General features: G+C 51.4%; 1 protein-coding gene across 1 annotated transcript; it reads right to left on the reverse strand.

Moving 5' to 3' along the window:
* Positions 1-416: 416 nt before the first annotated feature.
* METTL13 (methyltransferase 13, eEF1A N-terminus and K55) lies at positions 417-17059 on the reverse strand. Its single transcript, XM_077823984.1, has 8 exons — positions 16759-17059; positions 13867-14620; positions 11375-11574; positions 8292-8487; positions 5674-5838; positions 3806-4021; positions 1960-2091; positions 417-1151 (listed from the first exon to the last, which is right to left on the reverse strand). The coding sequence occupies exons 1-8, from the start codon at positions 16909-16911 to the stop codon at positions 877-879; spliced, it is 2091 nt and encodes a 696-aa protein (XP_077680110.1). The 5' UTR covers positions 16912-17059; the 3' UTR covers positions 417-876.
* Positions 17060-26282: the final 9223 nt, after the last annotated feature.

Raw genomic sequence — 26282 nt, forward strand, 5'->3', positions numbered from 1 at the left:
GATCCATGCAGGACCCAATTCTAACACCCTTACAGAGTAGAGACTCCCTCTGATTTAAAGGGGAGAGAGCCCTGCAGGCTGGAGGAGCTCAGAGCTGGGCCTAGCTCTTTCTCAGATCCTACCTATTCATCTAGGGTCAGAGAAAATTGTGGGGAGTGTGGGCCAGCTGACAGGAGAGCTGGGGTGAAAGTGTACAAATGCCAGGCAGGGAGAGTGACAAAACTGTACATTGGTGAGTCAGGCGGACAGACACAGGAGACAGGTGGGATTTGGGATCAGACAGACCCAGACAGCCCCCTTTTGTAAGTGGGACTTCCTCGCTTTTCCCCAGCCTACCAGCTTTGGCCCCCACGTTCCCACCCTTCATGCTAGCCACCTACTCCACACCCAAGGCCCTGCTTCCCCAATTCTACATCTGCCAAGGAAAAAGATCTTTATTTTAAAAGCAGAGAGCGGGGGAGGCTCCCGTGGCAAACACCCAGGACTGGCCTCCACAGCAATAAGGAGCCAAAGTAGTAGAGCTAGACCAGGCCCCACTCCCATAAGCAGCTGGCACACAGCCACTCGGAGAAGGAAAAGAACTTCTCACACCATTCGCTGCTGCCTAGAGACCCTTTGGTCCTTTCACTATGGCTGGCAGCCCCCCTTTTTCCCCCCAGAGGGAGGTTTTCCCTTCCAGGATCCTGCCTCCCTTCTGACAGGCTGCTCGAGATGCACCCTTCTGGCCCTAGCAGGCGGGAGGAGCACGTGTTGAGGTGCTGGGGGGGCGCCGCTCTTCACTCGCAGTGTTTACAGTCAGACGGCACAACTGCCTTCAGCTCCTCTCTCCAAACAGAGAGCACAGGCGGGTAACCCAGGCGAGGCAGAATGTCCCTCTCACACGATCTCCACTGCCTTCAGCATGTCCGACAGGATGTAGGAGCTGTCCCATGCTCGGCCAGGCCTCCTCAGCGTCGTCTCCAGGGTCCTACCCATCTCCACAAGCTCCGGGGCAGCCAGCTTCCCCTCGGGGTGCGGCTGGCAGAACAGGATTTCATTGACCTCCCCCTCGATCCTCCGGGCGTACAGCAGGGGGAAGACCTCCTTGAGGGTGGCCATAACCGAGTCTTTGAGCAGGGAGTCTCGGCACACCAAGTTGAGCACAAAGACGCCTGGAGCAAGGGGAAAAGAGACCCGAAAGCACAGGCACGTTTGGAACTGGAGTGATTAGTAGCAACCTGCCTCACCCTACTCCCCAATCCTCCACACCAATAGAGGCGCTGCTAGGGGACTACAGATTCCAGCAGGCTGAGCTCCAACTGGAGACAAGCACCCAGGCATGCTGGAACCCACGGTCTCCCAGCAGCACGGCCAGGCTTGCAGCCTCAGTCTCTCCATTTATGCCCATTAGGTGCAGCTCCTGAATTAACAGCCAGAAGGTGCCACGGCCCTTGTCTGGGTAAAGCTTGAGAGCACCAGCACCGAACGTCAAGTGGGTGAGAGTCCTGGCACACAGCGCAAACAAAGAGAGGCCCCTGCAAAGCAGCCATGGGCCTGCAGCTAGTTAGCAGCTGACTCCAGTGTCTAACAGAGGGCTCCCATTGCTGTCGCTAATGCCAGCGAATCACTGAACATACATAGGGCCAGCCCACCATCCCTCATCACCCCTTCCTCCATGAGCAGATCCACTGGTATCAGCAGACCCGCTCATGGAGCAAGATGCTAGTCATCCTGGGGGGAAGGGCATTACAATCTGACCCCGCACTGCCCTGTACATCCATTGAGTGGCTCCATCTGCCTCACCAACGTTATTCGCTCTGTTTTACAGAGTGGGGCTGAGCCACAGAGGTTGCTCTGCCACTGAGTGGCAGAACCAGGCACAGAACCCAGGGATCCTGCCACCCAGTGCTGAGCTTTCACCACTAGGGACACACTTGCTCTCTTCAGCGCACGCAAGGCTGTCGGACAGCCTTTCTGTACCTTCCGGTGCCAGGATGGTTCTGACCTTCTGCAGGAAGGCCATTTCCACAAAGGCCGGGGGCGGGCAGCTCATTCCCAGCGAGGGATCCTTGCTGTCTACATCAAACATGACAGCATTGTACCGGGCTGGTGCTGCAGAAGAAGAACAGCCCAGTTAGCATCCCCAAAGAGCAAGGAAGCAATAGCGTTGGATGAGCCAAGCACTGCTCACTGCCATAGTCACTGTGTGAGTGGCTGAGATAAAAGGTGGAAGATTAAAAGATTCTTTTGCCATTTGCACAGCAGCTTCCATCCAAGGCTCTATGAATGACACTTGCAGGAGTCTTCTCCCCTTCCACAGAAATGCAGCCACCTCTGGAGCGGGCATGGCAGCTGCTCAGCAATTAACAGAGGAAGCAAAGAACACTGTGTTACATTGGAACTACAGGCAGCCAGGCTGGAATTTGGCACCAGGCCAGGAGATCTTTAAATGACCACGAGTGGTCATGCTGCCCATTAGACATCTTGCCAGAAAGACCCCCCCAACGCCAGGCGGTGGCATTAATTCAGTAGGGACTGGGGAAAGAATGTAACCAATGATGCAAAACCACCACTTTCTCCAGCGTTGGGTTCTCTTTGGAGGTCTCCCATCCACATACCAACAAAGGATGACTCTACTTAGCTTAGGAGAGCTGAAAAGGTCATAGCTCACGATGCTAATGGCTGCAGGTGGAAGAGAATTAGATATCCTTCCACACCTTGCTAATGGTACCTCAGCTCACGCGTGTTACATACAAATTAAATGGCTGATGGGTAAAGCGGTGATGGACTGACGTGGAGGCATAGGCGCTAGAGCACCCATGGGGAAAAGTTGGTGGGTGCTCTGCACCCACTGGCAGCCAAGCTCCCCACCCCACCCCCACCTCATCTCCGCCTCTGCCTCCTCCCCGCCGTGTCCCTGCTCCTCCACCTTCCTCCCAGTGCTTGCCACCATCAAACAGCTGTTTGACAGCTTAGCAAGCTCCAGGAGGGATGGGGGAGGAGCGGGAATCTGGCATGCTCAGGGGAGGAGAAGAGGCGGGGCTGGGACAGGGATTGACCTCCTAAGGTCCTTTCCAACCCTGATATTCTATGATTTGGGGAAGGAGTCAGAATAGGGAGGGGACAGAGTTGGGGTGGGGGCAGAGGAAAGTCAAGCACCCACCAGTGCAAGCAGAAGTCTGTGCCTATGCATGGGGGGACTGGGCGGAGGAGAGAGAGGTGGTGTGGCTCAGAATGGAAGAGAACCTTTCACCAGAAGACACTTTTGGGTGGGGAGTAGGGGAATCAACAAGAAAGGGATAGGTATGAGTCAAAGTTGAGGTAACACATCATCAGATCTCTTCTCACCACCCCACAGGGCACTGCCTTAGTGGGATCTCCAGAACTGTGAATATTCTCCCCGTCCCCTTGCCCTGTCCCTGTGGGGTACAAAGCTAACCAACTGCAAGGAGCTTGGAAGATCGGCATTGGGGTTGCTGCGCTCAGGGTCAAGAATCAAGGGGAGTGCTCAGCACTGCTCAGCAGTGACCCTGGCTAGCAGCTACAGGCATGGAACTGATACCATCCCCTCACGGCATTTGAGAGTAGGGAGGCGGGATTGGTGGAGCGTCAGGGATGCATCAGGGGAGGGATAGCTCAGTGGTTTGAGTACTGGCCTGCTAAACCCAGGGTTGTGAGTTCAATCCTTGAGGGGGCCATTTAGGGATCTGGGGCAAAAATCGGGGATTGGTCCTGCTTTGAGCAGGGAGTTGGACTAGATGACCTCCTGAGATCCCTTCCAACCCTGATATTCTATGATCAGTCTGCAGGGACCCTTGCCCATTACCTGCCGCTGCTGCCAGGTTGGCCACGTAGTCCAGGCCGTCCGAAATGTGAACTTTCATCCTGTCGCCTTGGGAAAAGCCGAACCACCGGGTAGCCACCTCCAGCATGGAGGGGTCGATTTCAACTACCTCAATGTGGGACTGGTAGAAATAGTCGTGGATGAAGAGAGGCAGGCTGCCCCCACCCAGCCCGATCACCAGCACCGAGAGCCTGGCTCCTGCAAGTGGGAAGCAAGCTGGGAAATTAACTGCCTCCATGCTGTCCCCTCCAGGCCAGCGTGGGAGAACACTATGCTCACATTCCACCCACCATTGCATCTGGGGTTGACCTTAGGCATGGAAGTGGCTTCCTCTTCATCCATCACAGTCCCTGGGTCCCCACTATCTAAAACACATACCTCTAAACCTTTTCCTCCTGCAGCTGGGTTTAGTTCGCTCTCTGCTGCTCCAGACATCCCCTCCCCACCTGCGCTATCTCCTCCTTGAGTGGATTTAGTTAGCAAGTTTTCAGAGGGGAATTTTTCATTTTAATACCGGCCACATCTGGCCCTCCAGCTGCACACTGGGGTCCCTGTGGCGTCCAGAAACCAGCCTCCTCGTCTCTTTTCCCTCTGTTTCAGGGAAAGAACAAAGCTGATCGACAGCGGGTGACTGTCCAGGGAAATTCTGGCAACTTGGCTCCTACGAAAGCTACACATGTAACAGGGATGTGCACGTCAGGGAAGTTCAGGGCAGTCGGGGGACACCTGCCCAGCACCTGGTGATCCCCGTTGCTGTCACTGCCTTACTGGCCAGGGGGTAGAGTTGCTTTTGCTCAGCTCTTGGTATCCTGAGACAGCAGCAGCCTTTTCCAGAGGCTGTGGCTGCCCACAGGCTGCTGAATAGGAACACAAGGTAGTGCTCAGGATAGCGAGTGAGCAATAGAGCCAGGCAAACAGCAGCAGGCACCAGGCCACCGCCCTCATCTCAGACAATGCAACCTAGCGGGCCCTGAAACTCCCCTGGCTTTGCAATGCCAAGCAGCCACGGCTGGCTGGGCATGGGTGCTGGGCCTGGGACGTACACGACGCCTCCTAGGAATGTGCTGAAGCCACGCTGCTTGTTTCGCTTACTGACCTCACCAGTCTTTTAAACCGGCTCTGTAGCGACAGGTGGTGAGCGCCCTAACCCGGAGCACCAGGTCCGGTGCTAGCGCCCAGTCCCCCCGCCCAGCCAGAAGCACCAACCCAACATCCCCCAGTTACCCATCCACCAGACTGGAAATCCAGTCCAAGGAGCTTCCCTCTGACCAACAGTGCTTGGCGCTCCTCCAGGGCCTGCCACAGGAGGATCTCAAAGCGCTTGGTGAGCTTGAGCTAGCAGAGCTTCCCCTCCCTTCCAGCAGGACGTGGGCAAGTGTCGTCCTTGCCGCTTTACAGACAGGGGAGCTGGGGCACAGTCACATCAACCCATACGCACTCGGTGTGAGCGCCAGGAACAGAAACCAGGAGTCCGTAGTCCAAGGCTCCTGCTCTAACCAGTAGCCTCCACAGCCACTCCATACCGAAACTGACGCGTGCTGATTCTGAAGCACCTTTCATGCTGGGGGAGGCTACAGCACTTGCCATGCTGTGTCCAGATGGCACCAGAGACTCACCCCCACCTCTGGGATAGGGAGGTCACAGACGGACTAGCACCAGCGGCAGCCAGAGAGGAGTCCCTGGGCCCGCCCTGCCATTCGGTCACTGATGGAGATACTTCCCCCCCCCACACCTTAGCTGCCCCTGACTCTGAGTTGACTCAGGTACAAGTGCAGGGAAGACTTGTACTAGGGACTTGCACTCTCCTGGGGCGGGGGAGTGTCATTTCTCTTAGCTCGTGAGCCTCGCACCTGGTAGGAGCTCAGGATTTCTCAGCAGAGCCAGTCCTGCAACCATGGCCTTATGGTGTTCACAGCAGAGGTAGCTCCGGTCAATGGCCTGGCCAGCTGACTCTGGGGGGGCCTCGGCGGAGCCAGACGCCTGTTTCTTCTTGTCCTTCTTCCGCTTCTTCTGACCTGAACAACACAGTAGAGATTAGCCAGATGCCCAGGCAGACATGCAGAGGGGCTGGCACACCCGACATGCGCTGGGGACAACAGGACATATCCTTGGGGGAGGGAGGTCGCTAAGTCCCCATGTGGCCATGCAGAAGCTTGGAGAAGGGCTCGTTTTACTCTGCTGTATCCATTAGGGGTTCCTCTTATGGTCAGACTGTAGCTAGGTTTTCAAAGGGGCTGGATGATCTCTCCCCATTCCCCAAGCCCGCAGTCCTCCCTCTGGCTGTGGTTAACTCCGTTTGCTGCTCCCTTTCCAACATTTCAAACAGACACCCACCAGCCTGGGCTCCTGGAGCCCCACATCCACCGACCTCTGGTATCAGCCTCGCTCCCCTCTAGTCTATACACGTCATCTCCAGACTATCCCACCTCCCCCGCAGGATGGACTCCATCCCCCCAAGTCCCTTCCTGCCTGTGAAAAACCATTTCTGATCACTTGTTCACTGGCAGCTAAGACTTCAAGGGTAGCTGCCAACAGGAAAACATGGGGTGTGGCCTCATTCTCTCCTATCAGTTCAACCGGGACCTTGTGGCTGCTGTGCTTGGCTCGAGGTACTGTTGTGTCAACATTTATCAGTTTTACTCTCTTGTTCTCAGCATGTCGGAGTCTCCCTCGTCCTTCGGGGTTTAGTTTTGTCCTTCCCTTAATGAATTAAAATGCTGCTCCTGGCAGCTGAGAGATGGTGTCAGACCTAAGACGACAATCCATCTTTCTCGAGTCCCACTGAACATCTAACAGATCAGTAATATTCAGACTCTACATCAGGTCATTGTGAAGACCGCCAGCCTTGCTCAGCTGAAGGAGGAGGAGGAGGAGGTGGTGGTGGAGGAATGGTTTAGAGGCACCACTAGGAGCACTGAAAAAGGATTAAGAAGAGGAAAACACAGGATGAACACTAGAAAACGTTTCCTCACAGCAAAAGGTGCAGGATTGGATCGTGGGCTAATCTGCTGTTTACTCTTGTTTAAACCTGCAAGTGCCCCATGCCGCAGAAGAAGGTGAAAAAACCCCGGTCACTGTTAGTGTCACCCAGGAGAAAATTCCTTCACCGCCCCAAATATGGTGATCAGTTAGACCAGGGGTTGCCAACCTGAGCCTGAGGAGGAGAATTTACCAATGGACATTGCCAAAGAGCCACAGTAATAGGTCAGCAGCCCTCCCCTCCCCCCCGCATTAGCTCCCCCCACCCCCAGCGCCTCCCACCCACCGGCAGCCCCACTGATCAGCACCTCCCCCTCCCTCCCCGCACCTTCTGATCAGCTGTTTCGTGGTGTGCAGGAGGCTCTAGGGGGGAGGAGCGAGGGTATGGCAGGCTCAGGGGAGGGGGCAGGAAGGGGTGGAGTGGGGGCAGGGCCTGGTTGAGCAGCGAGCACCCCCTGGCACATCGGAAAGTGGGGCTGGAGCTACAGGCGCCAAGAGTTGGGACCTAGACAAGGAGCCGCCTACTAACTTCTGAAGAGCCGCATGTGGCTCCGGAGCCACCGGTTGGCCACCCCTGAGTTAGACTCTGATCATGTGGGCAAGACTTACCAGGCAGACACCTGGGAAAGAATTCTCTGTGGTAACTCAGAGCCCTCCCCATCTAGTGTCCCTCTCTGGCCGCTGGAGATATTTACTAATAGCAGATGGGTCATTGTAGGCAACCTCATCATACCATCCCCTCCATAAATGTATCAAGCTCAGTCGTGAAGCCAGTTAGGCTTTTTTCCCCCGCACTGCTCCCCTTGGGAGGCTGTTCCAGAACTTCTCTCTTCAGATTGTTAGAAATCTTTGTCTAATTTCAAGCCTAGACTTGTTGGTGGCCAGTTTACATCCATTTGTTCTTGTGCCAACACTAGCCCTTAAATACCAGGGAGGGAGAGTTATCTCCCCATAGCCTTCATTTTGTCAGGCTAAACAAGCCAAGCTCTTTGAGTCTCCTCTCATAAGGTAGGTTCTCCATTACTCTGATCATCCTAGCAGCCCTTCTCTGCACCTGTTCCAGTTTGAATTCATGTTTCTTAAACATGGGACACCAGAACTGCACAGTATTCCAGATGAGGTCTCACCAGTGCCTTGTATAATGGTATTAACACTTCCCCATTGCTACTGGAAATGCCTTGCCTGATGCATCCTACGACTGCACTAGCCTTTTTCACAGCCACATCACACTGACGGCTTATAGTCATCCTGTGATCAACCAATACACCCCGATCTTTCTTCTCCACAGTGGCCCCCTGGGATGAGTTAGATGTCACCTAGTGTGGTTGTTCCATTTACTCTCATGATATGCTCCCATTGCTTCCAATCTGCTTATTGCTGCCCAGAGCCATCCAACGGCTCCTGGGTCTACTGAACTCTTCGCAGCCCTTTACTGTGCTGCCCAAGTCCTGAGAATCTTTCCCAAATCCCTAGGCCCAAGTTTACACACCTCTAGGGGCTGCACTGGACAGCAGCCTGGCTTCCGACTGTACCACGTTCCTGTTGCTGAGGAAGATGAGCCGCCGGAAGTAGCACATGTTGTCCCCTTTCACGTCTTCGATGAGATATTCCCCGCTCATGGTGCTGGTGTCCCGGTGCTGAATGGTACGGACCCCGATGTCCCCCCCTACAGAGAGAAACGGCACCTGGGGGAGAAAGAAAAGCAATGGGGGAAACTAACTCACACAGGAGACACCAGAGACTTTACAGAAAGAACCAGAGGAAGAGCCCAGAGACCGCAATAGGAAAATAGCATTATGAACACAAGGCAGTTTGTTGTTCTAATCAGAGTTGTGCAAACTCCCACCTGCAATCCCTGTCTAGGCTGACTGGAGACCAAGGCAATAGCACTGCAACCCAGCTCAATGGGCCCCCATATAGCATGATGGTCCAGGGACTGTTTGGATACAGATTCTGATGGGTTCAGAGCTTGGCTTGCAGGCCAAAGCAAGGATCTGGTCTGATTTTCAGTGGTGCCAAAATAAATAAATCAAAAAGTCAAATGCTCTTTTAAGATTGTTGTCCAATTTGGCAAGATTCTTAGGAGATCAGTTGTTCTCATGAGAATTCTCACGTCTTGGCTAGAAACCTCATAAACAATTTCAGTTGCCCCAGAACCAGACCTGGTACCAGATCTGCAGGGGCAGGTTCAACCCTGGGGATTTTAATCTGATTTCCCACATCTACTGAAATCTGAAAGGCTGACAGATCATAGAATCCAGTTTTGCCTGGTCTCCTGTACTTTTGCCTTTAACAGGAGACTGGCAGAACAGTTTCAAAGAGTGACAGAAATCTAGGAGTGGAAGGGACCTTGATAGGTCCTCTAGTCCAATCCCCTGCACTGGGGTAGGACAAAGTATTATCTAGACCATACCTGACAGGTGTTTGTCTAACCTGTTCTTAAAACCTCCAAAGATGGAGATTCCACAACCTCTGTAGGTAAGTCTGTAGGTAATTTATTTCAGGGCTTAACTACCCTGACAGTTAGGAAGCTTTTCCTAATGTCTAACCTAAATCTCTCTTGCTGCATTTTAAGCCCATTGCTCCTTGTCCTGTCCTCAGTGGAGAAGGAGAACAATATATCACCCTCCTCTTTGTAAGAATCTTTTACATAGTTGAAGACTATTATGTCTCTCCTCAGTCGTCTCTTCTCCAGATTAAACAAACCCATTTTTTCCAACCTTCCCTCGTAGGTCACGTTTTCTAGACCTTTAATCATTTTTGTTGCTCTTCTCTGGACTTTCTCCAATTTGTCCACATCTTTCTTGAAGTATGGTGCCCAGAACTTGACACAACACTCCAACTGAGGCCTTTTCAATGCTGAGCAGTAGTAGAATTAGTCTTTCACATTATTAAGGCAGATTTGTCTGCTATATGTAGATGGCCTGTTTGACTTACTTCTTGTGTCTTGCTTACAACACTCCGAGTAACATATCCCAAAATGAAGTTTGCTTTATCTGCAACAGTGTTACACTGTTGACTCATATTGAGTTTGTGATCCACTATAACCCCCAGATCCCTTTCTGCAGTACTCCTTCCTAGGCAGTAATTTCCCATTTTGTATTTGTGCAATTGATTTCTTCTTCCAAATGGAGTACTTTGCATTTGTCCTTATTCAATTTCATCTTATTTATTTCAGACCATTTCTCCAGTTTTTCAAAATCATTTTGAATTCTAAACCTGTCCTTCAAAGCGCCTGCAAAAAAACCCCCTTTGGTATCATCCAAAAATGTTGTCAGTGCATTGTCTATGCCATTACCCAAATCATTTATGAAGACACTGAATAGAACTGGATCCAAGATAGATCCCGTTTGACCTGCTAATACTGAAAAAGGCACAATAAACCGTTCTACGCCTCCCCTTAGGAAGTCAAGCTGAACCAGATGCATCTTAGGAACTGGAAGGATATTTGCCGTAGGAAGTGGAGGATATCAGGGGAGGGTGAGGAGCAGACAGGTTTGTGTGGCAAAGTAGCTTGGCCAGTGTTTTCACCACTGTTATCAAGTCAGAGCAAGAATACATGTTTTATGAGTTGCTGAATGGTTCAGTCCTTAGCGAGGTGGGGAGAAAGCTGCAGAAAGAAACAGGAAGGCGGAAGAGACTCAGGCCAATATTTGCAAATAGGCCAAGTGGTTTTGGGTGCCCAACTTGAGATGCCCTCCCTATAAAAATCAGGCCCCGTTGGGGTATCTGAAGTTGAGGCCCTCAAATTAAGGCATCCAAAAATCACAGCCTAAAGGAATGAAGTGACTGCAGCTGGTGTGGGGAGGAGAATAAAACAGCAGCTAGATACTGGGCTGAATTAAGCCTCAGAGCTGAACCCCTCCGTTGACTGGAACCAGATCAAATTTTGCAATTGGAGCCCACTTCCAGCTGAAAGGAAAATATGACTGCACAGAGAGATGGAAGGCAACAGAGAGCAGCAGGATGCCCTGAAGTAGGAGCTAGAGCAGGGGCGGGCTAACCTTTTGGCCTGCGGGCCACATCAGGTTTCTGAAATTGTATGGAGGGCTGGTTAGGAGAGGCTGTGCCTCCCCAAACAGCCAGGTGTGGCCAAGTCGTCCTCTCCCCCCTCCCCCCCCCCTCCCCGGGGACCCCTGCCCCATCCAACCCTCCAGTTCCCTGACTGCCCCGGAACCCCTGCCTGCCCCCTGCCACGCCATCCAACCCCCCACCTTTCTGACTGGTGGTACCCCTGCCCCCATTCAACCCCCCTGTTCTCTGCCCTCTGACTGCCCCAACCTCTATCCACACCCTCGCCCCTGACCACCACCCCGAACTCCCCTGCCCTCTATCCAACACCCCTGTGCTCCCTGACCCCTTACCGGGGTAGGCGGTGGGGAATAGCAGGGGAGGGACCGGGGGCTAGCCTGCCGGGCCAGGAACTCAGGGGCCAGGCAGGAGATGTGGCCCACAGGACATAATTTGCCCACCTCTGAGCTAGAGTGTGGTTATGGAGGTGTGGGGCACAGGCTGGGTTTGCGGCTCTGCCCAAGGAGATGCCTGAACACAGCTGCTGGAAACAGCACTTACTTGCTGCTGGGATGGAAGGCCGGGTGGTGCCAGCTCCATCACCTTCCCTGACAGCTCTGCCTGGATGCCTTCCATCCCTTCGTAGTGCTGATCTCTGTGCAGCGCCACCGTTATCAGCCGCCTGAAGCCTGCGCTGGCAGCCAGCTGCTTCCGACCCGCCTCTGTTCCAAAGAGCCACTCGGTCTCTCTGCCCTGCGGTACTGGAGAAAGGGGTTGCGGTCAGGAGAGCAGAGACCACGGTGGCAGAAACGGATGGTGCTAGAAGTACAGTGCTACCTATGTATCTGAAGTAGCTGCCCTCATCTCTAATGCAGATAAGCTCCAGAACACAGTACATCTGTGCTGCTTGGATCGAGATGGAGCCGGTACACAGCATGCTCCTGTTATACTGAGGACGACAACTGCAATCTTCTCCAGATTTGACAAATTAGATGCAGTCCCATGGCCCTGAAAGCTGCCAATACACCCTTTGATTGAATCCATTTTGGATGCCCCTTCCTCCAACGCATTCATAACACGAAGGCTTGAATGCATTGCAGGACTGTGTATCTAGAGTCTGTGCTAATGAAACAAGAAGACTTAGCACTCCTCTGGATCTCATCCAGTTGTAGATTCCAAAGCACTTGGAAAGTGGAGCAAGTATCTGCCCCATATTTATGAACAGGACAGTTGAGATGCAGTGTGGTTAATTGGTCACACAATGAGTCAGAGAAGGTAACAAACTCCAGGAATCCCAACTCTCAGCCCTGTGCGCTGGACTACGTTGCCTCCTTGGATGAAAATCAAACAGGCCATCTATTATTGTTATTGTCTAGCAGACAAATCTGCCTTAATAATGTGAAAAATTAATTCCACTACTGGTAACAGGTTGGAAGAGGGCAATTGAAGAAATACTAAAAATGCACTAACCAGTGTGACCTGCTTTGTGTGTGGCTAAGAAGAGGGGAGGTTTCTGCATTCTGTTAAGGAGGCTTGGATTTCATACACTGAAATCTCAGTCAAATGGGTTTTTTTTTTTTTTTTTTAAATAGCAGAGTTCTCTCAAATTCAAGGAAGAAGCTACCTCAGAGCTCCTGCTGATCCTAAGGAAGCCAGCAGTTTGTACACACGATAAATACCATACACATGCATCCACCAAGGAAAGGCTAACTGCAGTGAGTGCATTTATGATATTAACACAGAATAAATTGGTCTATTTAACCTTTACCTGGCAGTAACAACAGGACTGAGCATCACAGACAAAGTTAGTAACAAACATGTATGAATGTTCCATGATCAGTATCTGCTATTTACTAGGGGGCAGATTCTGCCACCAGAACTCTCAGCTGCTGGTACCTTTTTTCCATACGTAGCCTCAATGAAACGAATGGGGCTATTCATAGGGGTTGGGAATAGCTCTTTGGGAAGGAGGCAGAATCAGATCCTACAGGTTAACAGCTGTATCTTATATTGTGCATTTGCTCTCCGAGCTGATGTAAGGGGCTATCCAGTATCTCAAATACCAATGCAATAAAGCCTAGGTGTTCACCAATACAGCTTCAGATTACACCGATGGGCACATTTTGGAGATGAAAAATGGGGCAGTTATCCATCCATCTTCATAACCAGTCCCCTATGTCAGATTAAGGGTTTGTATCAGGCCACAGCATCACACTGCTTTTTGGTCAGTGACTGGGCTCTGCCTACACACAATACCATGGCAAGCTAATGTGTCTAGTTCTTTTGCTCCTGGAGACCAAGATTTTCAAAACCGGGTGTCTAAATTTAGGGGCTCAGGAGCCTTGAAAGGCATCTTTGATAACTAACTTGATTTTCAGAGTTGCTGAGCAGAGCTGGCCAAAAAAATGGGAATCTTTCTGAAAAAAAGTTTGGATGGGGGGTGGGGAGAGAATTCATCCTGCTTTGGAAAGAACTGTCAAAACCATGAAAACTTTTCACTGGAAGAAATTTAAAGAAAAATTCCATTTCAGGAGAACTGAAACAAAATGTTTCTGGCTTCCTGACCACCCTCACTTGGGAAATCTCAGCCCAGCTGCTGGAGAGTCACTGAGCCTCCCTATCGGCCCACAGCTCTGGGAGCTGGAGAAATGCTGCTCATCCCCAGAACTGGGGGGTGGGGGTACAGGGAAACCTGCCTGTGTTTTAATGAAAGTTTCATCCAGTCTGTGAGAGATTTGGTGAAATATTTCATACCACCAACTTGGCATTTGCCAGCAGAATAAGTTCAGTTGGAAAATCTCTAACTGTCTAGTGCTGAGCACCCAGCAACTGCCATAGAAATGAATGGGAGTTGTTGGGTGTCCGGCACTGGTGAAAATCAGGCCTATCTTATACTTAACCAGAGGCTTAAGAGCTTAACTTTAGACACCTGAAATTGTGACCCCTGCTGAAATCAATGGGAGTTTTTCTATGGACTTCAATGGGATCAGGATTTCATCCCTATTTTGAACATCTCAGCTAGAGAAATATCCTCTCGGAGGAGCTGAACTCACTGATGAAGATGGCAAAGTGATTGTTCCGGGAGGCTTTCACTGAGGGGCTGTCCACTACATGCAGAGTGTACCGAGGTTTCCCAGCATCCGCATCACACAGATCCAGGGAGACATGGCTCGCGCTGGGGTTTTTATTCAGCTGGCTGCGCAGCAGAGCATACAGCTGCCTCTCCTTTATTGCCTCGACCAACTGCTCAGCGCTCTCCACCCGCACAGGCTTGTCCTGCTCCTCCGTGCAGATCTCGAGGATCTGCAGAACCGAACCAGGGATCTTCTTGAACTTGGTCATGACGTAGACAAAAACAGGCAGAACAAACTGCTGCTTGGCCGCTCCGTCATCACTGCCAGAGACCTGGTGAACGCGCACCATCCAGCCTTCCCGGGAGAAGTAGCCTACCACCTTCTTCACCACATGGGCCTGGGCCAAGGAGATACACAGGTAACGGCCTCCAACCTGCAGCATCCGGCTAATCTCAGTAAACATCCTGTCCACCCTTTCGAGGGTGGCCTCCTCTTCATCAACCAGAATAGCATCCAGGGTGCCCTTGTCCAATACCACCTGGAACTGAGCGTCCTGGAAATCCATCTGCAGCATGTCCATCTGCAGGTAGCTCATCTTTGGCCTCCTGTGGGCATTCCGCTCCCTCATCTGATTTATCACCACCTCACTGATGTCCACGTTCACAATGTCTTGGTAGCCCACATCATACATCTGCTCGCTCAGTTCGGAGTTGCCGCAACCCACTACAAGAACCTGAGAAATTTAAAGAGATAATAGTTTTCCTGTGGTACACACACAGCCCTATTTATCCCCAACCGATCCCAAACACACATACACACTCCATGGAGATCAGCAAACAACGGATTCTCTGGGAGACAAACCCACCATGAATGCTCACTAACCAACACTCTGGGATCTTGCAATAAATATATTACAGCAGAAGTCACCACACAGAAAGGAGGCATTCGACACGTACATGTTAAACACACACACACACGCAGGAATCCCTTCCCCACCACTGCACTATAGCTGCATCCGGGTGGAAGACACCATCTGATGACTAATGCACAGCAACTAGTAAACTCGAGTGGATGTAACCTGGACTGCACATGGAATTCAGGGAGACAGGGTGTGATTATCTGAGCTAGATTTTAGCCAGAATAAGGGGAGCCATACCCCATCTCTTTTGAGAAGTGCTGTGAAATCACTTATGACCACAAGTGGTCATGATCTTGGTTTTATCTACTGGTCACTATCTCCAACACCAGACTGGGCCATTAGTTTAGCACTAGGCTATGGGGAGATACTGGCCTGGATACGCTGAGCATCCATGGGATTACCTGCCAAGCTGCCTCCCTACTCACAGATCCACATCCAATCAAGCAAGTAGTATTTGGAGTCTCCTATTCTGGGATGGATCTGGCATATGTTTTAGGCTTTGAGCCACCCAACTGTAACACTGGGCTGTGAATCAAAGAAATCTTCTGTCCTCAGCACCTAGGAGATCAGCCCAGCCCAGCCCAGCCCCTGCCTATACCTCTTCACATGCCCGTACAAAGCCTGCCCTAAGAGAATCAGAATCATAGAAACGTAGGGCTGGAAGGGACTTTGAGAAATTATTAAGGCCAGCCCCCTGCACTGAGGCAGGACCAAGTAAACCTAGACACTCCCTGACAGATGTTTGTGTAACCTGTTCTTAGAAACCTCCAACGATGGGGATTCCACAACCTTCCTTGAAAGCTTATTCCAGACCTTAACTACCCTTAGAGTTAGAAAGCTTTCTTAATATGTAACCTAAACCTCTCTTGCTACAAATTAAGCCCATTACTTGTTGTCTTTCCGTCGCTGGACATGGAGAACAATTGATCCCTGTCTCCTTTATAACAGCCTTTAACATATTTGAGGACCATCATCAGATTTCCCACCCTCCACCCTCATCCTTCTTTTCTCAAGGCTGAACATACCCCTCTAACCCCCTTTAATCCCCCCCCCCCAAAAAAAAAACAACAAAAAACAACTCACACCTTTCTTCATAGGTCAAGTTTTCAAAACTTATTTTTGTTGCTCTCTTCGGGACTTTCTCCAGTTTGTCCACATCTTTCTTAAAGTGTGGCACCCACACAGTACTCCAGTTGATGCCTCACCAGTACCAAGCAGAGTGTGACAATTACATCCTGTATCTTACATACACTGCTTTGCCTGACATGTCCCAGAACAACATTAACCTTTTCTGCAACAGCATCAGATCCAATCTGCGATTCTACTACAACCCCAGATCCTTTCCAGCAGCAGCACTGCCCAGACGGTTATTCCCCTTTCTGTAACTGTGCATTTAATTTTTCCTTCCAAAGTGCAGCACTTTTCACGTGTTTTATTGACTTCCATCCTGTTGAATTCAGGTTGCTCTGAATTCTAATCCTGGCCTGCCCAGTGCCCCTACCCCTACTTGCTTGGCGCCAGCCACCAACGTTACAAGCAGGCCCTACCCTGCGTTACCCAAGCAGCTACTGAAAACATTGGCACAGGACCCAGGACCGACCGTGGCTGGCAGGACCCCCCAGACATGCACCCTCCAATGGGCCAGCGAGCCCGTGACACCCACTCTCTGGGTGAAAAAAAAAGAGGAGTACTTGTGGCACCTTAGAGACTAACCAATTTATTTGAGCATAAGCTTTCATGAGCTACAGCTCACTTCATCGGATGTACTCTCTGGGTGCGATCCAGTGGTGCCTCCGCCTGGCAGCGATTTCACCCGCTCCCTCTTCCTTGGACTGCTTCTGACCCTACCCGGGGGGCCTATACCCTACTAGAATCGGGGGAGTCGCGAACGCGCTCTACCCTTCGGCCCGGGCCCCACCCAGTGGAGGCGCCCCCGGCCGCCCAGCGCTCACCTTGTCTCGGGGACGCACGTACTTGTGCAGCGCCGCGCACAGCTCCAGGTACCCGCCGTACCACTCGAAGGCGCGCGACCCGCGCTGCTGGAAGAAGCGCTCCCAGTACTGGGCCGAGGCGAAGTCCCGCGCGGTGCGGGGCAGCAGAGCCATGGCGCGGGGAGGGGGCGTCACGCCGGGCCGGGCCTGCCCGTCCCGCCTCGCCCCCAGAGTCCCCCTGACGGGCAGACGCGCTGCAGACCCGAACCCGGAGCTGCCCCCACGTGCGGCCGTGCTGCCCCCACAGTGAGATCCTTGAACGTTGCCGTGCTACGTCCGTGTTCGGAGCCTGCTCATTGGGCCGCTCCTCCGCACACCGACGTCCCAGCTCATTGGTTGCCTCTTTTTTTCCAGCTTTCTTCCCATTGGCTCGTTACCTCCCCCACCCAGTGTGTGTTGTTTGAACTTTGACAGGGAGGCGAGTGCTGGAATAGGGCGCCTGCAGGGTGGGGATCGCGGGACAGGGCGCTGGGAGGCGGGGAGGGGGGATCGCGGGACAGGGCGCTGGGAGGCGGGGAGGGGGGATCGCGGGACAGGGCGCTGGGAGGCGGGGATGGGGGATTGCGGGACAGGGCGCTGGGAGGCGGGCGAGGGGGGATCGGGGACAGGGCGCTGGGAGGCGGGGAGGGGGGATCGCGGGACAGGGCGGTGGGAGGCGGGCGAGGGGGGGATCGCGGGACAGGGCGCTGGGAGGCGGGGATGGGGGATTGCGGGACAGGGCGCTGGGAGGCGGGCGAGGGGGGGATCGCGGGACAGGGCGCTGGGAGGCGGGGATGGGGGATTGCGGGACAGGGCGCTGGGAGGTGGGCGAGGGGGGGATCGCGGGACAGGGCGCTGGGAGGCGGGGAGGGGGGATCGCGGGACAGGGCGGTGGGAGGCGGGGATGGGGGATTGCGGGACAGGGCGCTGGGAGGCGGGCGAGGGGGGGATCGCGGGACAGGGCGCTGGGAGGCGGGGATGGGGGATTGCGGGACAGGGCGCTGGGAGGTGGGCGAGGGGGGGATCGCGGGACAGGGCGCTGGGAGGCGGGCGAGGGGGGATCGGGGACAGGGCGCTGGGAGGCGGGCGAGGGGGGATCGGGGACAGGGCGCTGGGAGGCGGGCGAGGGCGGGATCGCGGGACAGGGCGCTGGGAGGCGGGCGAGGGTGGGATCGCGGGACAGGGCGCTGGGAGGCGGGGATGGGGGATTGCGGGACAGGGCGCTGGGAGGCGGGCGGGGGGGGATCGCGGGACAGGGCGCTGGGAGGCGGGGATGGGGGATTGCGGGACAGGGCGCTGGGAGGCGGGCGAGGGGGGGATCGCGGGACAGGGCGCTGGGAGGCGGGGATGGGGGATTGCGGGACAGGGCGCTGGGAGGCGGGCGAGGGGCGATCGGAGACAGGGCACTGGGAGCCGGAGGGGGATCACGGGAGAGGGCGCCGGGGGATCGCGGGACAGGGTGCTGGGAGGCGCGGGGTGGGGGGGAATCTCCCAATGCCGAGGGTGGAGGGGCTGCTGTGGCGTGCTGTGCACGCAAACAGGATACAAGCTATCTGCGCGCATTAGCTGAAATCTGCCCCTCCAGCAGAGGGAGTGCGTATGAAAGGCTCCCCGTGGCCCGTCTCTCTCACTAACAGAAGTTGGTCCAGTAAAAGATATTTCCTCCCCTACCTTGTCTCTCTAGTAGGCTGTGCAAGCCAATAGCATTTTGCACACTTACCCTAGTGATGGTTCACTAATTCAGACCGATTTGTGCTGGGGTCAGACTTTCTCCTGCTGTCGCATCGCTGCCTACCCTGCTTTATTTTTCACCATCAGTTTTGAACTTTCTCTCTCTTATCTATTACCCACAAATCACTGTTGCTGTATGTACCCCCACTGCCTCAAATGAAACAAACCCTTAATTTTAGCTTAATGACCTGGGCTTATCCTCTGTCAATAGATTATGCAACTGCCACTTCCCTTCCTTTTGTGTTTACTGCCCTTTGTAAATCTGCAGACTGCTGAGCTCTTTGAGTTTGCTTTTTCACCTCCACTGTACAGTCCTGTATCAAACCTGTCACCTTTTCCCATTGGAGCCACCACCCATTAAAATGTGTGTCCAGGGTCACATCCTGATACAGTGACTGCTACCTTATTCAGGCCACTTCCTCCCTTCGCTGCCATCCCATCCTCTGTGCATTTATGCTATTGGTATTTCATGTGTTTCCTGCTGCCACTTCTCCTTCCCCACCTCTCCGTCTAGTTTTAGTTAACTCCAGTCCTCCTTTCATTCCCACATTGGCCAGACGTTCCTGAGAAAGGAGCTATACATTGGTACCACCCAAAGCTATTTGCTGGCAGAACAAAAAGAAGCTTGGGTTTATAGGCTGCTCCCTGAGTCTGCAGTTCTGTATATAGGAACTGCACCCACAGGCAGCTCTGTTAGGGCCCAATGGGGAGCAAGGACAGAAGGCTTTCCAATAGGCATCTACTACTTTACCTGCAAATATACAGCAGCATGGTTAGTCTGTGGATGAAGGTGGCATAGACTTTAGAGCAGGAGTGGCCAAACAGTGCTTTACAAGCCACCTGCTGCTCTTTTACAGTCAAAGTGTGGCTCGCAGAGCCCCTCACACACCCCCATTTTCCACCTACCAGATTGGAGGGGAGCTTGGGACTTCTGTCTGGCAGAGAGGTGGTGGGGTAGGACCTTCTGCCCAGCAGGGAGGCGAATCTCGGGGCTTCAACCCTGGGGAGCGTGCCTGCCAGGACTTGGGGCTTCAACAGGAGCGGGGCTGAAGCCCTGAGCCTCAGCAGGTGCCTCCCATGGGGCTCAAGCCCCAAGCCCCAGCAGGTATGCCCCAGCTCTCAAACTTCTGATGATTGTTGTATGCAGCTCGGAGGGTCAGAGAGTTTGGCCACCCCTGCTCTAGAATCTGCTGTGTCTACACTACAGCTTATGTCTGCATAACTTATATTGCTCAGGGGTGTGAATAAATCACCCCCTTGAGTGACATACATTACACTGACATAAGTGGCAGAGTGCGGGAGAGCTTCTCCCCCTGACATAGCTACTGCTGCTCGCAGGGGCTGACAGGAGAGCTCTCTCCGGAAGGCAAGTGACTACATCAGAGAACCTACAGCAGTGCAGCCGCATCAGTGCCTCTATAAACTCTATAATGTAGGCCTGCCCATACCTGTTGACAAAGAAGATTCTAGTGATGGGCAGGTTTGTAGATTTTGACCGATTCATGCAGCTGGATTTTGTTTAGGTGTAGGGTTTGGCCAGGGGTGGGTAACTATGCCCTGCTCCAAGGTGCCCAGGGAGGCTCCAGCTCAGGGAGAACCTGGCGCTGTGACTATGTGGCTGGTCCTGTGACAGATTTAGGGTCTTCAGAACCATAGCCTCCCTAGGGAACAGTGGCCACAGCTCCACAGGCAGCATCGGCAGACGGACGCCTGCCAGAGCCTGTAAGCAGTGTGAGCCCAGGGCCAGAGAAGCGTGGCCATTATCAGCTCAGCTGGGTGTCAACTCTGGATCCTAATGAGGGAATGGGACAGGGAACAACAGGAGGAGGCCGGGCTGCATGAGCAAGGAAGCAGGCACTGTCCTGTATGTTTTTTGATCGGAACACCCGGTCATAAAGGGACACTGGCAGCTCTGGTCGGCACCACTGACTGGGCTACTAAAAGTCAGGGCAGCGGTGCAGCGGTGGCCCGGAGCTAAGGCAGGCTAAGGTCAAGGCCACAGTCTACTGGTACAAAGTACAGGTATCCATTAGTGCTGAGGAAATACTTAAGGAACATAGGAATTGCCATAATGGATCAGATCCATGGTCCATATATTCAGTATCCTGTATCTGACAGTGGCCAGTACCAGATGCTTCAGAGGAAGGTGTGCATATCTGTCAGTTGTCTTTCTTCTGAGTAATTCCTGTGTCACACATACCTGAAAGGTGCTCCAAAGAATGATTTTTGGCTTTTGCAGAATAAGCTTCCTTCATCAGTAGAAGCCAGGAATACAGAGCTACATCTCCCTTCTTGCCTCAAAGAGAAGGGGAAAAACTTCTTGAAGTTGGCAGTATAGGACCTATGGCTAGGGTGACCAAGTGTCCATTTTTCGACTGGAACATCCGGTCGAAAAGTAACCCTGGCAGCTCTGGTCAACACTGCCAACCAGGCTGTTAAAAGTCCAGTCAACAGTGCTGCGGGTCTAAGGCAGGCCAGTCTCTAACTGTCCTGGCACCATGCTGTGCCCTGGAAGCAGCCAACAGGTCCGGCTCCCAGGCAGGCGGGCCACGGGGTTCTGCACACTGCCCCCAACCCGAACACCAGCTCCGCACTCCAATTGGCCGGGTTAGTCAGAGAACACTTCAATCTCTCTGGTCACTCAATTACAGACCTAAAAGTCACAATTGTTCAACAAAAAAACTTCAGAAACAGACTCCAACGAGAGACTGCTGAATTGGAATTAATTTGCAAACTGGACACCATTACATTAGGCTTGAATAAAGACTGGGAGTGGATGGGTCATTACTCAAAGTAAAACTATTTCCCCATGTTTATTCCCCCCCCCCCCAACACACACACTGTTTCTCACACATTCTTGTCAACTGCTGGAAATGGCCCACCTTGATTATCACTACAAAAGGTTTTGGTTTTTTTTTTCTCTCCCGCTGGTAATAGCTCACCTTACCTGAGCACTCTCATTACAGTGTGTATGGTAACACCCATTGTTTCATGTTCTCTGTGTATATAAAATCTCCCCACTGTATTTTCCACTGCATGCATCTGATGAAGTGAGCTGTAGCTCACGAAAGCTTATGCTCAAATAAATTTGTTAGTCTCTAAGGTGCCACAAGTCCTCCTTTCAGCCTTACTGCATACTCCTCCAATGTGGATGAATCAATTTCACATGTGCCTCCTTTGCGCTAGAGTCTTGATTTGGAATATTTATTTTTCATGCTTTGGCCCTTGGGAATGGAGGTTTTCTCCCCTGTTGCGGAATGACAGACAGCTTCCTGGAGCCTGCTTTTAACTGAATGTAATTTAGTACTGAACTAGGCTTTATGATTCTTTGGATGCCTTGGGGTTTCCAAGGAAGAGACTGTTAAAGCAATTTGCAAACTGAGAGTATTCAGCACTGCTGCATGGAGGGAGGGAGAGAGAGAGCTGCTCCCCATAACCATGAATCATGTGGTCCTATATTTTGTCTCATTAAGTAAGCTGGCATAGCACTGTATGGTGGTATTATTTTATTACTACTATTGGATAGTAGGCAGTGTGTGGGTGGGCCAAAGTGGGGGGACAGACTGGGAGTTAGGCCTCTTCTTCCTGGAAGTCAGTTGGCATTGTACCCTGCAGGGCCCCTGGAGTCTGTTCCCAGCTCTGTCACTGACTTATCCTGCGACCTTGGGCAAGTTACTTAACCTCTTGGTGCCCTAAATTTCCTGTCAGGAAAATGGGGCAAGGCATTTTCTACTACCTCACTGAACTGTTGTACGTAAAGTATTGTTTACAAAGCACACTGTGATCAGATGAATAGTTGAGCATTATTTCACCCATCCTAGCTCTGTACACACACACATCACATGAAAAGCAGTGATACCCAGGCGTTACAGTTTAGAGCCATGTGACAAATGAATTCATCATGGATTTTTGATGGTTTCACCCACATTCTGCCTACTAACCCCTCTCCCCCAGGACTTATTCTAACAGTCCACTCCCTTGGGCAGCTTCAAACAGCCAACATGTTTTAAAATCAACCTGCCAGGGAAATGTTCCCTATCTCCCTGAATTACACCTGCCTGAGGTCCTGGCTGAGCAAGAGTCAACCATGGACAGTGGCCATGTTTTCGAGACATTAAAGTGTCACAACTTTAAAGTCTAATGCTATACAGCCCTGCAGAAAGAGGAGAAGAAAGAGCTTTATCCTCCCACTGTGGAGGAGAGATGCACTGCTTCCCAATGGGGGCCACAGTACTACTAGCCTTTAACCTTGTGGGGCTAAAAGATATTGACCTTTCACATCTCACTATTACCTGTAAAAATCATTTTTAGAGGGTTTTTATTCCTCTCTCTGAACCCCCTACAGTTGGACTCAGGGTAACTAAGGAACCTGGTTTTTCAGGCAAAGGGATAAAAGAATCTCAATAACATCTTTGAAACTCTCAGATAGTTCTTTCTGTGGCATACATGACAGGGACAATATGTATGATGCTGTGGCATGGAATAAAGGTTCAACTGGCACTTTCTTGGGATGACTTTCATAACTTTCATGACTTTGTATGCAATGTGCCCCTCCTAAACACAAGCTAATAAAATCTTTATATCACACTACATCACAAGGAATTTCTGGGTCTGTACATGCAAATGGTTGTGTAAATACATCTTAAAATATAGTCCCTCTCACCCATGCGTTTTGACCTATTGATTCTTTTAAACTGCATTACTGAAACACTTGTAAGGTACTAGTTAGAGGCACACACTCAGCTTTGTCAGTGAAAAAACACACCCCTGAGCAACATAAGTTTCACCGATAAAAGCGCCGGTTTGGACAGCGCTATGTCAGTGGGAGATGCTTTTCCACCAACATAGCTACTCCCTCCCATCGGCACAGAGTGGCTACACAGGAGACCTCGCAGCGGTGAAGCTGCAGCAGGACAACCGTGCTGCTGTAAGGTCCGTAGTGTAGACATAGCCTTAGTTTCCGCTGATATTTGGATGAGTCCTTCCCACAACAACAGAGGAGAGGAAAGCATTTTAAATAGCTGGAAAATATGTCCGTAATGCCACAATGATTGGCGGGGGAGTCAGGACACTTCTTAACTCATTTTTGACTAGATTTCAAGTTCATTGTGCCACTTGAAGCAGCAACAGTCAGAACAAAGGGTATTCCCTGAGGTTAATGCCTGGGAAGAGCCCAGGGCTGAGGTGCAACCAGTAATTAATCCTCTGGAGATGTCATGCACCACAACTGTCGTTGCTATTATAAGGAGGAGTGGGACAGAGGGAGGTCAGAAGAGAGGGGCATATTGATTTTTCTTCATGGCTACTTCATTTTGCCAGCATGTGCATGGCATTTCTATAGAATTAATCAGACTGGGTGCATCATCTCTCTACTTTACTGTAAGCAACTGGTGTTCCCCCTCTGCTCCAGACAGCACACTCACAGACTATAGTTCAGATTACCTTCTTCCTAGCATTTCCTTTTAACCAAGTAATGAACAAACTTCAACCTACACTCCTTTCTGAGCTTGGCTGTTCCTAGGGATTTCTGTCTGCAGGACCCCTCTGGAGGTGACTTTGTCCAAGAGACGCCAATGGCCCAGGCCACCACTCAGACAGAATGGAGAGAACCATAAAGAAATGGGTCAACTGAGAGGAAACGTGAAGGAAGCAACAAGGATGGGTGGGTCAAGCATGTAGGAGGAGGTAGCCAGCAGGGGCCATCAACCTGAGAACCCCAGAGGTCACCCACTGCTCTAAGACCAGGAGAGTCAGTGGAGGCACTCAAGTTAGTGTGGCCCAGGTGGCTGCAAACATGGCAGTTGCCACTGCTGGCCTCCTGTTCTCATCCTAGTGAAAGGAGGTGGGGATCAGGGAGCAGGAGAGCTAATAGTGCCATCTACCGTCATTTCCCTGCCAACGTAGGAAGGGCTTGAATTTTGGAGCAGCCTAGCCCCCTTCCGAACAGCGAGCTGGCAGACCCTCACAGCTGTCCCTCAGGCACACTTGTATGCCGCTTAGTCCAAGCTGCAGTGCTTGCTACAGGCCTTGGCTCACAATCTGGGAGCCTCTAGCATAGATAAAAGGCAATATCATTTTCCACATATCCCCAAATCCTCTACGTCGTGATCTGAGATGGCAGCGATGAGGAAAACCTTGCTGGTGGACTAACCGCTAAGGATGGAGCCATCAGTTAGTGAAAAACCTGGGCAAAGGAGAGGATCCCACAGCATTTCTCAGTGTGACCAGGCTTAGGCTTAGATGTATTTCAGACAGGAACAAATTGCAAAGGGCAGGGCCAGTCACCAGGAACTTGGATCTTGCCCACGGGACAATTAACTTGAGTCAGGTGACATGATGACAGAAGTGATCTTAAGATAGCTGAGCTCTAGGTCCCCAGGGCTTTGTAGATGAAGGTTGAGTAGCACCTGGGAGTTGACTGGCTGTCAATGCAGAGCACCGGAGAAAATGCCTTCACCAATCCACCTTCCTCAGAAATCAAGGGGCCACTTCCTTCTCCACGTTTTACAGATGGGAAAATGAAGGCAGAGTGGGGTTAAGTAACCTGCCCAAGTTCACACAGGAACCCTCTGGTAAAACCAAGAATAAAACCCATATCTGATTCCCAGTCTCCTGCTCTACCCACTGTACCATGCTTCAGCAAACAAAGGCAACTGAATTCCCCTATTTCACCTCAGCTTGAAAAGCCTTTTACAATGAAACATCCTGAGTAAACACTGGATTTTATTGTCTGTTTTCCTACTAAAGTCGAGTCGTTTTTGAAAGAAGATATCTGATTTAGGCACAGGGACAAGAGGCATTTCTGAAATAAGCCCCTAGGCTATTCAAGATGCAAACAGAATCTGACATGCATTTCAGAGAAATCTTCCCAGTGCCAAAGGTTAGGATAGAAATAACTTGATTTCAGCTATTCTTTATATTTTGCAAAGAACATGTGGCTAAAGGTTTTAGATTAAGGTCTTGAAAAAATACTGCCCATGCCTGTGAACTGGAATAGACAAAATCCCAATAGGGTCTGGGTAAAGACAAAATCAGTGAACCAGGAGATAGCAATTCCTGGGTAATTAAGTTGTTGGTGAATAACAAAACAACACTGGGTAATATTAATGGTAATAGTTTTCATTTAGTCAGTGTTTAGTTTCACAGATTTTAAGGCCAGAAGGGACCATTAAATCATCTGCTCTGACCTCCTGCATCGTAGACCCTAGAATTTCATCCAGTTATTCCTGTATTGAGCCCAATTATGGTAAGTGTGACTAAAGCATATCAGGTTATGCTCTGTGAAGTCTAGGAGTGGATTGAGAAACTTCAGAGCCATAAAGTATCAGAGGGATAGCCATGTTAGTCTGTATCCCTAAAAAGAATGAGGAGTCCGGTGGCACCTTAAAGACTAACAGATTTATTTGGGCATTAGCTTTCGTGGCTAAAAAAACCCACTTCTTCATAATTTTCACTCCATGCATCTGAAGAAGTGGGGGTTTTTACCCATGAAAGCTTATGCCCAAATAAATCTGTTAGTCTTTAAGGTGCCATTGGGCTCCTCGTTGTTTTTATAAATTGTACCGGGACTCCTGGAGAAATGTTATTTACAAGACAGCCCAAGTAGATGTAATCCGAAGTGATCAGGAATTTGCAAAGGAAACCACTTGCAGTCCTGTTGGGAGAGAAATGTGCTCTGCTTTAGATTTGTTAACAAAAACAATTCTCTTGGCCAAGGATGGTTTCTGTTTTATTCATTCCTATCCTATTTTTCGCTTCATCAAGATGCCATTCCT

The sequence above is a fragment of the Eretmochelys imbricata genome, chromosome 8, assembly GCF_965152235.1.
Source record: "Eretmochelys imbricata isolate rEreImb1 chromosome 8, rEreImb1.hap1, whole genome shotgun sequence".
Lineage (NCBI taxonomy): Eukaryota > Metazoa > Chordata > Testudines > Cheloniidae > Eretmochelys > Eretmochelys imbricata.